This window comes from Rousettus aegyptiacus, unplaced genomic scaffold (genome assembly GCF_014176215.1).
Source record: "Rousettus aegyptiacus isolate mRouAeg1 unplaced genomic scaffold, mRouAeg1.p scaffold_m13_p_14, whole genome shotgun sequence".
Taxonomy (NCBI): Eukaryota; Metazoa; Chordata; class Mammalia; order Chiroptera; family Pteropodidae; genus Rousettus; species Rousettus aegyptiacus.
In genome coordinates, this window is record NW_023416289.1 from 60,596,273 (window position 1) to 60,610,077 (window position 13,805).

Below are 13,805 nucleotides of genomic sequence, written 5' to 3' on the forward strand. Positions count from 1 at the left end.
CTCACGGGACCGCTTATCCTTGAACCCCGAGCTGCTCCTCTGGGCCCCCGGGTCAGCCCAAGGCCTGGCTGCATGCCAAAAGACCACTCACACAAGCAGTCTAGACGCCGTGCTGGTGCCCGGGGCTTCCTGGCAGAGGAGACCCCTGGGGGCGCCTTCATGCTTGCCCCCCATCACCGACACCCAGCCCTGTGAGCGCGGAGCACACTGATGCAGGCGGAGAACAATCAATTGTTTTTTCAGGCTCGTTTTCTGAAATGGCTTAACCTATGCCTTAGGCCAAACGTTCTGAAGATTACATAAGGAACTCTAGCAGGGACACAGCCCCACGCTGCAAGGAAGGGCCCGCCTGCCTGTGCTTGGGGGCAGGGCTGTCCTCACAGCCCCAGGCCCTGCTCCAGCCCCTCGGAGACGGTGCCTGGCTGCACGTGGACAGGGAGTGGTGACGGACAGGGCTCACATTTCCAGCGCTGAACTATCTCTGCTGCGGCAGTGGGGACCCACAGATGCCACCGCCAGGCGGCAGCAGGACCCGCAGCATGCTGTCCCCATGGCAGAGGTCACCACAAAGCTGAGCACCGAGGACCTGCACCCCAAATCTACTGCAGTCCCCGGACCTCCTTGTGCCCTCTCGTTCCCGTCACGGCTGCCCTGTGCCGGCCATGCCCAGCCCCGCACGAACGCAGAACAGCCCCCGGCTCACACGGACAGCTCCAGGTCCACGGGCTCGTGAGAAACTTTGCTTGGCTATTTTACGATCTCCACTTACGAAGCCCTGGCCAGCTGGCTCTGGCCTCGGGGACAAGATGGTGCAGCAGGGGGTGGGCATTTAGAGGAATCAGTACAGACACACGCACGCGAACACACGTGGAGGCAGAGAGCCGGGAAAACATCCAACGCCTCCGACACGGGAAGTGACTTCTGCGTACCGGTCGTGTGTGGAGCTACGTCACACCAGTTGGTCTGCATGTAGACGGCTAACGAAATTCACCGAATCTTCTCACGTGATTAGTAAGATGTAAACAAAGGCCGCTACGCAGCGTGTACGGTTTTGAGAAATTCCCTTGACTGCAAAAATGATGACGCGAGACAGTCATGTCACTGCAGAACCGGCTCAGACTGGTCCCGTCTGGTTTCTAACGAGACCTGGCACCAAAGCGTACAGCCCCGGCACCCGGATCCGCAGGCCGAGCCTGCCTCCTGTCTACCGCCGGCCGACTTACAAGTAAAAGCCTTTCCTTTTCTCAAAAGCCAACGCAAGCCTCTGGCTAGTTGCAGTACGGAATCACACGTCCTGTGCTGAACTCACTGACGTGGGGCAGAAGTACTAATTTAAAGGACACGCTATTGTCACGGATGCATGCTGTAATCTCTTTAGCGACTACCAAAAATAGCAGAGGACTGTAAGGCTACAAAACTACAGAGGGAAAATTAAATTGTAAAAGTTTTTAATTTTTACAAAATAAGGCAAGAACGAGGAAAAACAGGCCAAAAAAAAAAAAAAAAAAACCAACGCAAGTCAAATGTAAAAGGAACAGTAAGATGTTGGCTCTTTAACCAAATAGATGCACTTACCACACCCAGCGTGGGTGCCCTGCGTGCTCCACATTAAAGGCAGACGACCTGACTGCGTTGAGAAAACAACCCTAATTACATACTGCCCAGAAGAGCTACGTCTTAAATACAAGGTGTCAGAGAGGTTGAGGCAAAAAGATAGAAAAATATATTGTGCAAACGCTAACCAAAAGAAAGCTAACGTGGAAATCCGTTAGACAAGTAGACTAAAAAACCCCAGAATTTTAATAAAGAAAGGTTTGTCACAATAAAGGGATCAGTTTAGCAGGAAGATACGAAGAGACTAAATGCACTTAACCTCAAAACGTATAAATCAAGGGCTGATTGAGAATAAAGGCAAAACATACAAGTCCATAATCATGTTGGAGATTTCAACCAAGCGCCTTCAGAAGCTGACGGGACAGGCAGGTGACGGTGAGGACAGGAACTGGCTGCTGGGCCACGGGTGTCCCTGTGCTCAGACGTGTGGCCTCTGTGTGGCAGTGTCACCCCTTCGGGTGTGGGACAAGGTTCCAGACCCCTGGCTCCTCCTCCCTCCTCTGTCTATAGAAATAAGAGACCGGATCCGAGCTGGCTTGCTGTTTCATCAGGGCTCACGCTCACCTTATCTTGGGTGCGGGTCTGACAGAATCAGTAACAAAGGGTAATCAGAAAACCCTCCAATGCTTATGAATTTAATGGAAATGTACAGCCTTCAATATAAATATTCAAGAAGAGGATGAACGGAACATCAGTACTCTACACTGGGGGCTGGCAAGTCACTGGCCCGCACACCAATCCTGGCCCCCCTGGTTTTTTTGTATGGTGCACGAGCTAAGACCAGCTTTTATATTTTTAAACATAAAAAGAGTATGCGACAGAGACTGTACGTGGATTGCAAAACTTAACGTTCATACGACCTGTCCTTCTGCAGAAATTTGCCAGCCCCAGATTTAAGTATCCATATAAAATAGTTTTAAAATTAGCAAATTTAACCAAAAGATAACAGAAGAAAGGGAAAAAAGGATTGAAGAATAGATAAGACAAAGAAAAAAGAAATAGTAAGATGATAGATCTATAACCAAGTATATCAAGAGTTTAGAAAGATAAAACCGGTACTAAATACAATAGGCAACTAACAATAAAGAGAATTAATAAAGCTAAACTTTTTTAAAAGGCTTAACCAATATGCCTGGCAAGACTTTCTTCTCTCTAATTCTGTCTCTCTCATCTAGATGCAAAAAGGACCCATGGAATATATACTGTATGATTCCACGTGTACGGAGAACAGGAGAAACTAAGATGCTAGAAGCCAGGGCTGTGATCACCTTCGGGGAGCAGACAGGTGACAAGGAGAGGGGGGGGGGCAGGGACTTGTGGCTGCTGCTGAAGCCAGAGGTTCTGATTTGATGGCCGCCGTGGCTGCCCTCTATAATTCATTAGGCTGCATGCTTTCAATTCTTTCCATTTCCAAGTGTGTCAGACTTTAGCAAGAAACTTTAAAATGTCACTTTTTTGTACCAAGTTGCAAACACTTTGTATGTCTTATTGGATTTACTTTGTATTGGGTTTTGCACCATGTCACATGTAAGCTGGTCACTCAGAATAGATTTGATTTTCAAAAGCTATTAATTCAGAACAAACCATAAACAAGCACTTTTATAAATACAAATATAGACAAGTACGTAGTTTTACACATTTGCGCTTGTTAGTCTGCTATGATTCACCCTTGGTCCAAATTTAGAATGAAAAGCGGTGGCATCTGTCCTGCCCGGCCTCACTGTCATTAACAAAATCAGCCATGCGTGAGGAAGGGGGAGCCGCGCTGACAGCTGTCACACCGTGACACAGCACGCACACCTCACGACAACCCGCGGAGAGCAGTCGAAGCGGTCATCAGGACGACGAAGGCCCACGGCGCACGGTGACGCACGCGCACGGCGACGCAGTACGGCGCCCCGCGACGCAACACGTGCGCCGCGACGCAACACGTGCACCGTGACAACATACCGCGACGCAGCATGGCGCACGGCGACGAAACACATGCACCGCGACGCAAAACGCACACCGCGACAACGCACCGCGACGTAGCACACCACACTGCGACGCAGCACGCACACTGCGACGACGCACGCGCACCGCGACGCAGCACGCCGCACCGTGACGCAGCACGCCGCACCGTGACGCAACACGCACACCGCGACGACGCATCGTGACGCAGCACGTGCACCACGATGCATCACGCTGCACCATGATGCAGCACGCCACCCTGTGACTCAGCACGCACACCGCGACGACGCACTGCGACGCAGCACGCCGCACCGTGACGCAGCACGCCACCTTGTGACGCAGCACGCACACCGCGACGACGCACGCGCACCGCGACGACGCACGCGCACCGCGACGACGCACGCGCACCGCGACGACGCACGCGCACCGCGACGACGCACGCGCACCGCGACGCTACAAACTGGCTCTCCAGGCGCTGGGACGCGAGAACGGGAAGGTGAGCCCGGCATGATCCAGCCACATCCGTGGTGCGCCGGGTTCTCCCCGGCCGACGTCGGCCGTGGGGTCCCCGAAAGAGGGATGAGGCGGAAGCTGCAGCCTGCACGGGTGCCGTAACCGCCCTCTCTGGCTCCTGTGTGCCGCCCGCGCACGGCGTGTACACGCGCTCGTCCGACGCGTCACCACTGGGCAGACGCAGAAACAGAGGACACCCCTTGGGAGGGACTCTGTGAAGCAAGTGGCCGGCTTTCCAGAGAGGAAGCATTTAATCTCGAGCAGCCAAGATGACACATCCTTTTAAGCAAAGCCAATAAAATAGGTCAGCGATGGCACCTGGAGTCACAGTCGTCCCTAACGGACAGGAAAAGAGGGAAGTCGGCTCCACCTCATTGACCAGCCTGACGGAAGGACACTCACCACGCATGTCCGGCTGGGCCTCGGCTTGTTTACAAGAGTATTTGGACACACCCCGCCGCCTAACGCGAAGGCGTGCTCCTGACCGGGGCCCGGACGGGAGGAGCCGGAGGTCGGAGCCTGAGGGAAGGCCTCTTTTTTGATCATTTTCGTTAATCGTTCGGGCCCCTGGCAGAGCCGTCAGTGAGACCAGGACGGCCGCCAGTGGGTTCATGTCAGTATCTAAACACACCGCCGAGATGGCTCCAGCGCTGGCCGGAGGCTGTCAGACCTTCCTCCAGCTTCCAGCTTCCGCTGAGGACGCGGTCGCCAGGGCGCGGCTTCGGTCCCTCTAGAGGACGTGGGACTCGCTCGCGGCACCTGTCGAAGCGCGAGACGGGCCGGCAGGAGCGGCAAGCCTGCTCGTCAGGCGTGTGCCACGTGCATGGACGGCTTCAGGGTGGACCACAGGGAAGAGGCCTCTGGCCACGCGTCCCTGGCCTGTCGGGATTGGGGACACCCTTATTTCTCATTCTAATTCCAACAGGCTCAGTTTCTGGAGTGTCTAAGACCTGGTCCACAGTGGCCACCGGCCGGTCACCAGGCAGACGCCCTTTGGCACCCGCAGCCTCTGCCACCACTCCCGACTTCCTCTCATCATCCCGTTAGACGCCCCATGGGCCACCGTCTGCCTGCTGTGCGTGGGACCCCGGGCTGGCTGCTGGCGGTGTGACACACTCTTACTGAACCCATCCTTGCTTCCTGCGCCTTCGTCACCTCCATCTCCTCCCCCATTTCTGGGGTGTGCCCTCTGGGGCACCACGCAGTCCTGCACTTCAGCAGCTGCTATCTGTCCCCACACCGTGGGAACGCTTCCAAAGGCTGAAAGGAAACGCTAACAGGATTTCCGAGCACTGTGACCAGCAGACGACTGGAGTTGCTGCCTGTGCGAGCCGGACCAGAGGTGCCTCGGCTGCCACGTCCCAGCCCAAGACTCCAACCCCAGGGGCCGGGACGGAAGGGAGCGGGTGTCCCCGCCAGCAGCCCGGAGTGCATCAGCCCTCGAGGGGCCACCGCAACCGGGAGACGCGGACAGCCACACACACGCACACGTGAGTCTTTGTTTTTGGCAGGGGACAATGCTTTTTAACTTAGTTGGCACCATTTTCCTTAATTTTGCCAATTTCTCAAAGATTGTGGGCGATTCTATTAGGGACACGTGACATGCTCATTTCTGGTTTATGTTCTTAAGTGCGACCGGCTGCTTTATTGGAGTATTTTTCCCCATGGGCACCAACAAAAGTGAGCCACGTGTGTGTATGTGTGAGAATACCTCGGCGGAGCCACAAGGCCTAAAATTCGCAATTACCTTGAAAGCGCGAGGGGTGCTTTTCCTTTGAGGAGGGACCTGACGTTTTATAAATGACTCACGTATTTGGCCCCCACTCAAAAACCTTCCAACCAAGACGCCGTCGGCACACGGATGCTAGCTACTAGTTCTGTCTTTTGAACGGTGTGTGGTCCATTGAAGTAATGTTTCATTTGAAAAGGTAATTAGCCACATCGTAAAATGGGTTAATAAACGGCCCTTTGGTGATTAACGACTGCCATGCTAGTGCCTACGGCATAGACGCGCCGCTACAGCCAGGACGGTGAGAGTGACGATCACTGGTCCGTGACATGGCTTTGCAGAAGGAGCCTGGCGTTCAGTGACACTGTTGGGGTCAAATGCTCACGCCGCTGTGTTCTGTGTGGAATGTCAGGGAATCTGCTTGGCCTTGGTGTTCTTGCCTGTAAAATGGGAAGTCTAGCATTTTCTCATTCACTGCGTGGGTGAGCGGCAGCATGCTCAGTGTGCGGCGGGTCACGATCCCCGCGCATGCCGCTGTCGTTGTCTTGCTTCTGAGAACTTCCGATTAAATGGGGAAAATACGTACATGATTAATTATAAAATAAACAACGATCGGATATGTGTTACAGTAGAATCTACCAAGTTTTGAGGGATGGCAGTGAGCGACTGAGTGATTCCCACTCTTCCTAGAAACTTCTCTCCCCGGACAGCCACATGGCTCCCTGTCTGATGCCCTGGGTCTCGCTCAGATTCCATTTTTTAACTAGTGAGGCCTGCTCCGCCAGCCCCAATTTAAAGTCACACCCATGTCCCCTTCCTCCTCCCTGTGGTATAATTTTCTCTGTAGTGCTAACAACTGAGGTACTACAAAACCTACTTAGGCTGGTTATCGTCTGTCTCCGCGAGGATGAGGGTTTTGTTTGGTTACTCACTGCCGTGTCCCCAGCAGCCCAACCATGCCACTGTGGGACTAGCCTGTGTCGATGTTGGGGGGACACCGTGAGGCTCACGATCCAGCTCGGAGGAGGGGCAGAACTTTGAGGATGAGACGGAGTGTGTGTGTGGGGGGGCAGCATGACAAGGGCGCCTAAGCGCGGCACGGGGGTGGCGTGTCTGAGGACAGGGTGGTGACGGCGTGCGGGGGGCCAGGACCAGATGCCACAGGGACCTGAGTGCCGCGTGCAGCAGGTGATTCTGGGGGACGTCACAGGATTTGGAGTCATCAAGCTTGTTCAGGAGGACCGCTCTGCCGACATGCAAAGGGTGCGCGTGAAGGAGGCAGGCAGCCGGGTGAGGGCACACCTGCGCCCCGGGAGGCGGCTCCGCGTTCCCGCGCCGTCTCTGCCTCTCTGTGTCCTGCTGTCCCCGTCCTGCCTCTTGTCAGGATCGTTACCAACCCAGGCTCCGTCTCCTCACTGGCCTCCCTCGCTGAGCTGTGCTTCTCACCATTATGTGTGTGCGTTTTGCTTTGTATTGTGAGAGAAATTAATTAAAAACACTCACAAAAAGCTAAAAATAAAAGAGTGCAGAGGGGGCCCACGCACCACTCACCTGGCTTCTGCCATCGCTGCGATGGTTTACCCTTGGAAAGGTCACAATAAAAAGGTTTCATTCTCCAAAACTCTAGCTTTTAGAAAACTCTCGACCCAAGTGATGCTTACAACTTAAAGGGCCACTATATGCGTGTGACCACAGACCTCCCACTCATCAAAGCAGAGGGCGGGGCCCAGTTCTGGGCACGATGGAGCAAGGATGTCCCACCCCATCTCCCATCCCAGAAGCAGCTGTGACACCTGGGCAGGAGGTGTGGGAACGGCCCTGGGGACTCGGAGAGTGAACGAGGGCAGGCAGACCGCAGAGGAAGGTCCCCGCTGAATGCGCCGTGGCCTCCCACGCCTGTGCCGTGCTCCCGGTGTGGCCCAAAGCCCGGCCCGGCCTCTGAGGTGGACGCAGCCCTCGCTCGAGCCCGGGGATCAGGAGGGGGGCCCGGCCGTTCAGGGTGGGGGGGTGCAAGTGTACCTTATCTACCCTTTTTTTCTTTAAAAGTAACTTTTCAGGTCTCTGGTGCCTCAGACCCCAAGTGGTTCTGTGACAGCAGTAAGGGATGGCAGGAAATCGAAACGGGGAGGCAGGGGACATGTCCTCTCTGACAGGCGCTGTGGCCCCCAAGGTGAACCCCACCGCTCCTCTCTCTGGATTCTGACCACTCAGCTCCGAGGTGGGCAGTGAAATCAGGTGCAGTGGGGCGGGGTCCACGGAGACCCCATGTGCTTGCTGCGAGACTGGCCAAGCAGAGTCCAGAGCCACTGGGGACAGTACGGAGAGGCAAGAGGTCGGCGAAGCATCCCTCGGTTGCTTGCGGACCGCCGGGCTGAGCCCTGAGCCGCACGTGTGGGTTTGACCCTACATGGTGTGGAGACTTTGGGTCGTGAAGCATGGGACAGGCCAAGGCCCAGGTCCCCGACTGGCCACTAGGTGGTACACGTGTGCGGCACAGCCACATAGCATTTCTTAAGACTGGGCCTTGGGACCAGCGTCTACGGAAGTTTTAGGGAACTTTGAACTTGTGGTCTGAGCTCAGACAGGGCAATTACCTTCTAGAACAAAAATAATGATATTTGCCATAAGACAAACCTCAGTCAGTCTCAAAACATCGTACTCAAAATGTCTAGGACACGATCCAAATTTACTCAGCATACAAAAAACAAAAAACAAACAAATAAAACAACCCCAAATCAAAACCAACAAACAGAGAAATCTTGATAGCAATGCTAGGATAAAATTGACCTCAGAATCACCTGACGAACACTTTAAAGCATTATTAGAAATATTTTCCAGCAAGTAAGAGAGAACACTCTTGAAAACTATAGAAAGTCTCAGTGAAAAAACAAAAGGTGTAAAGAATCAAGTGGAAATGTTAGAAATAAAAAAAACCCTCAACCTCCTCCCCCCATAAAGACCAAAACTCACTGGATGGGCTCTGCAACGGACTAAAGGTGCCAGAAGATGGGTCAGTACGTTTATAAACAGATCAACAGAAATCCTTCTGAACAGACAGAAAACAGGCTGAAGAAGGTGAATGTAGCTGTAGCATCCTACAGGACAAAAACATACTCTGGAACCCGTCTCGTGAGTCCCAGAGGAGAGGAGAAAAATGTGGAGCAGAAAAATCCGTAAATAAATATGGCAGGAGACTGATTTATTATTCAAAAGCAGTCAATGTAATCTATTATATTAGCAGTTTAAAGAAGATATGTATCAACGGACTTGCTTATACTGACTGACTTAGAAAACGCATCTGAAAAAACCTGACACGTATTCACCATAAAACGCTCAGCAAACCAGGACTAGGAGTCTGAGCACCGGCCCCGCGACCACAAACGAGGCCCCCTCCCATCTGGCCTCTCACAGGGAGTCCCAGCTAACGTGGCGAGTCAGGAAAATCAAACCAGAGAACAAAACTCTCCACGTTCACAGAAAACATGGTCATCTATGCAGAAAATCCCAAGGAACACACACACACACACGCATGTGCACGCACGCATGCATGAAGGCGAGCGTGCATACACACATCCGACAACAAGTAATTAATTGACTTTAGCAAGATGGCAAGGTATAAGGGCAACGCACAAAAATCATTTATATTTCTCTATCCTAGCAATGGACAATTAGAAACTGAAATTTAAAAAAATACCATTCGTAATAGTCAAAAAAAGTCCCATAAATACAAAGCTAACAAACCATAACATGTATTCTAAAAACTGTAAAATGTTTACAAGAAAACTAAAAAAGGCCTAAGATTATGGCTAGACTGATTTCACAGATTGGAAGAAAAACAGGGCCAGCCATTCTTCCTCTTCTCTACCCCACTACATACGAAAAATTTAAAAACATACGAAGTGAATCCATTTTGGAGAATGGGACAGAAATTAAACCTTACCTGTTAGTCTATTGTGATTATAACTGAATAAATATCTGGAATCATTCTATGTATGGACTATGTAGCAAATGACACCTTCTCTAAAAGGTCAAGGAAGAATTTTGCCTTCGAGCTTGTGAATTATTACCACCAATTTTACTGGCTAGAAGGCGTGGGTTTGTTTGTTTTTTAACCAAAAACTTTGTCTTAAAGTATTTCTGTCTCAGCTAAGGGAGAGACAAGAAGCTTAGGTCTCCACTGAAAGTGTTTTCTGGAATATTCCATAATTTCTGCTCTAGTGAATATATTTTCTTTTAAAAAAGTAATTCCTGATAAATTTTGACTCATTATCTAGAAGCTTTAATGCAAAGCAAAACTGAGCTAATGCCTTCTGCATGTTTGCTATAGAGCTGAGTGATTTATTCCATACCCAGAATGAAGTCAAGATAACAAAAATAATTGCATCGTTATCACCTTCTTTTAGATGTGCTGCCCTTGTCAGGTAAGAGAAATCTTTCGTCACCGGGCGGGCAGGGAGTTAGGCTGAGAGGGGGACCTGAGGGTGAGGAGCTGGCTTACCTTCCAGCAGATCTCTGGCCAGACCAGGTTCTGCCCCCGTGGACCGAACAAAGTCTGACAGGACTGCGTCCATATCAAGAGTCATGTGATCATGTAGGAGGGCCGCCCAGCTCCGAGCAGAGGAGGGGTTGGGGAGCAGGCTAGAAACCATCCACCTGCAGGAGAAGAGAGAAGCATGGTGACTGCCGTGGCCATGTACTTGGGAACACACGTGGACACTCACTGGAGGGAAGGGACCATTTCCTGCTGTGACATAGTTTTGGCTAGTTTGATACAACTGCCTGATTCTTCATGTAAAACATTAAATATTAAAAGTCAAACTCAAGTTCATCCCTCTGTACGTGCTGTATGAGAGAAGGAGACATTGCCAAGTCCAGTGCTTCCGGCCTTACATTCTGTCAGTTCTGATGACAAGTGACTAGAAAGAAGACTAGACTGCATCCTAAAAATCAAACACCAAGTGCACTCAGAGAGATTAGTGAGAAGCTTCTAGATCTCTAGCCCTCTTCCAAGTTGTGCAGACGTGTAACACCCACAAAGCAATTGTGTAGCTCGCTCTGTCCCAGCTCGCCCTGCCTGCGAGCCTGCCCGCGCCTTCAGCTCGCACCCCTCCCTGGGCTCTGAGGGCTGTGACACTATCTGCCATCTCTCCAGGAATCATCACCATCACAGTGCCACATCCAACAAAGTTCATGAAGAAGTCAGCTGTTCTCGGCACGACAATCCCAGTTAGGAGGACACAGTGGGCATCCCGCAGCGTGACCACAGGCAGTCCCAGCCAGGGGCCAGGGAGAAGCGGCCAGCACGTGGCATGTGAGGGTGACACACCAGTGAACCATCGCTGGACCACTGGTGGATAACTGGTCATGGCTGGAAAACTGCAAATATGTCCCTGCGTTTGCAAAGACAAGGTGTCAGCAAATTATGGCCCATGGGCCCAGAGTGGTCCACTGCCTATTTTGGTAAATAGAGTTGTACAGGAATGCAGCCACGCCCATTCATTTACATATAAACCTGTGCTGCAATGCAGCCATGCCATTCATTTACATATAAAGCAATGCTATAATGCAGTCACGCCCGTTCATTTACATATAAACCTGTGCTGCAGTGCAGCCATGCCATTCATTTACATATAAAGCTATGCTATAATGCAGCCGCATCTATTCATTTACATATAAAACACTGCTGCAATGCAGCCATGCCATTCATTTACATACAAAGCTGTACTGGAATGTAGCCACACCCACTCATTTACATACAAAGCTGCAGAGGAATGTAGCCACACCCATTTATTTGCATACAAATCTGCATGGGAATGTGGCCACACCTGTTCATTTACATACAAGTCTGCACAGGAATGTGGCCATTTGTATGTAATGTGGGCATTTGCATGTAAACGCCCATTCATTTGCATACAAAGCTGTATTGGAATGCAGCCACACCTGCTCATTTACATGTAAAACAACACTGGACCACAGCCTCGCTCATTCACTTATATATTCTCTGGTCGCTTTTGCATGGAGCTGGGGTCGGGTGGGGAGGAAGGGGGTCTGAGACCTGAGCCAGTCACTGCCAATGCACCGTCTTTCGTGTGGCTGTCATGTGCAAATGAGTGCTTGTGGCTAGAAAATGAGAAAAATACTGGACCTGATGGATATGGCACCGATGAGGAGAAGCGTCTTTCCTTCCCGCTGTGCACGGGGGCCTTGGCCGGCAGAGTCACTTCTTGTGTCACGTCCACCTGGGGGATAAACCAGAGAACACGAGCATGAAGGCCTTGCTTCTTCTCGCCCGAGATGCTGCCTCTGGCGCCCGCACCCCCCCCCCCCGGCACAGCCCTGCCTCCTGGACCCCGCAGGCGCCTGCTGGCTAGCCCGCCGTAAGCTCCTGCATCTGGGGGCTTCTGCGAGGGGGTTCTCTCCACTGCCCTCATTTTAGACGAACATTTCAGCGAGTACCCGGTCACAGTACAAAGCTGTTCGCAACCTCACCGCTAAACACCATATTGATACATTTAATCTCACCTGTTTTTTATTGTGATAATATATACACATCTGAAATTTACCCTTTTAACCATTTTTAAGCATACGATTTGGTGGCACTAAGTGCATCCACATCGTTGTATGACCATCACCACCACCCACCAGTGGGCTCTCCCTCCTGCAGCATCGAGTAACGTGCCCCTCTGTCCTCTGAATTCCCTATAAATCGGTGGCTGGATGTGGACGTTTGACCGAACCCAGGTTCGGTTTTGGGTGAATCCACCTTGTAGGTCATGCTGTCCTTCCCTCAGGTGGCATGTGCCTGCCTGGCTGGTAGACGTGACAGCCACCGTTCTCTGTCCAGACCCCACCATGCACGTGAGGTTGCACACCTGGACAGTCTTCCAGTCCTCCGTCATTGAGGTGAGATACTCATTTAAAGGGAAACTCGGCCAGTTTACAGGTCAGTTCAGACTGCAGCCAGCGAATCGCTGTGTTCATCCTTTTTCAACTCATCGTTTTCCTGGATGAGGTGGTCCACGGGCTTCCTCTAACAGCCCTCGGTTAATCTCCTTCCTTTTTGGGGCGTCACTTTGTACTCATGAATTTAAATGTATTCAATGCGTTTTGATCCAACCAATAAAGATGCAGTTATTGTCTCTGGATGATCAAATTGTCCTAATTCTGGCCAAGGCAGAGCCTCCCGACGTTAGTTTCTGGGTCCGGAATCCAGCAGCCTCGACCCTGCACCACTGACCGCGTCCTTGTTCTCAGGAGTGACAGGACATCTCACGTTCGTCTTGTGTACTTCCTGCACCGAACTTGGACTCGGCCGTTTCCCAAAGAATCGTGAATCTTCTTAGTGAGAATAGGTTTTCAAGACCATAGTCTGGGTGCTTGGTGTACGTACTGCTGCTGAAACGAGTTGTTGCTTGCAGGATTTTTTAGTGGACAGAGCTAAGAAATATGTTAGTTTTAAGACAAAATACATCTTGAGTTCATTCTAGTATTTCTGATTCAAATGGAGAGTTTCAGAGTTTTCCCTTAGCCTCGTCTCCGTTATTACGAATTTCTCTATGCACATACAATCGTGGTTGTATGTGGAATGATGGACTATTTCGCAACTGCCCTTTCGGCTTTACCCATAATCCATGCCCAGGAGGCTCAGAATACTAATAAAGCGCTAATATCAGCAGAATGAGTTTGTTTGTTTGTTTATGTACAGTATTTATTCCCCCTGGCCTAGTACATCTCACTGTGAAATGAACAGGCAAATTCCCGTGCTTTTTTCAAAAGTCACGAGAACAGGTCCCCGCGTGCGGCTGTGTTACCCGCTGGAACACATTGTGGTTCACTTGCGTCATTTTACTGTAATTTTAGAGTTCGTTTTACTTTATAATTTTATAAACTATTTATAACGTTCTAAAGTCATATCTCGAACACAAGCTATATTCAAAGAAGTCTGATTCTAGTCTTTCTTCTCTGCTCGATGCCCCTCCTTGCCCTGCCATTTTGGGTT

General features: G+C 51.1%; 1 protein-coding gene across 1 annotated transcript in view; it reads right to left on the bottom strand.

Moving 5' to 3' along the window:
* Window positions 1-13,805, bottom strand: part of OTUD7A (OTU deubiquitinase 7A) — a 64,177-nt gene that overhangs the window by 24,949 nt on the left and 25,423 nt on the right. The window contains 2 exon segments of the mRNA XM_036232067.1: window positions 10,305-10,459; window positions 11,952-12,045. Coding sequence (XP_036087960.1) covers window positions 10,305-10,455 — 151 coding nt within the window. The 5' untranslated portion in view covers window positions 10,456-10,459; window positions 11,952-12,045.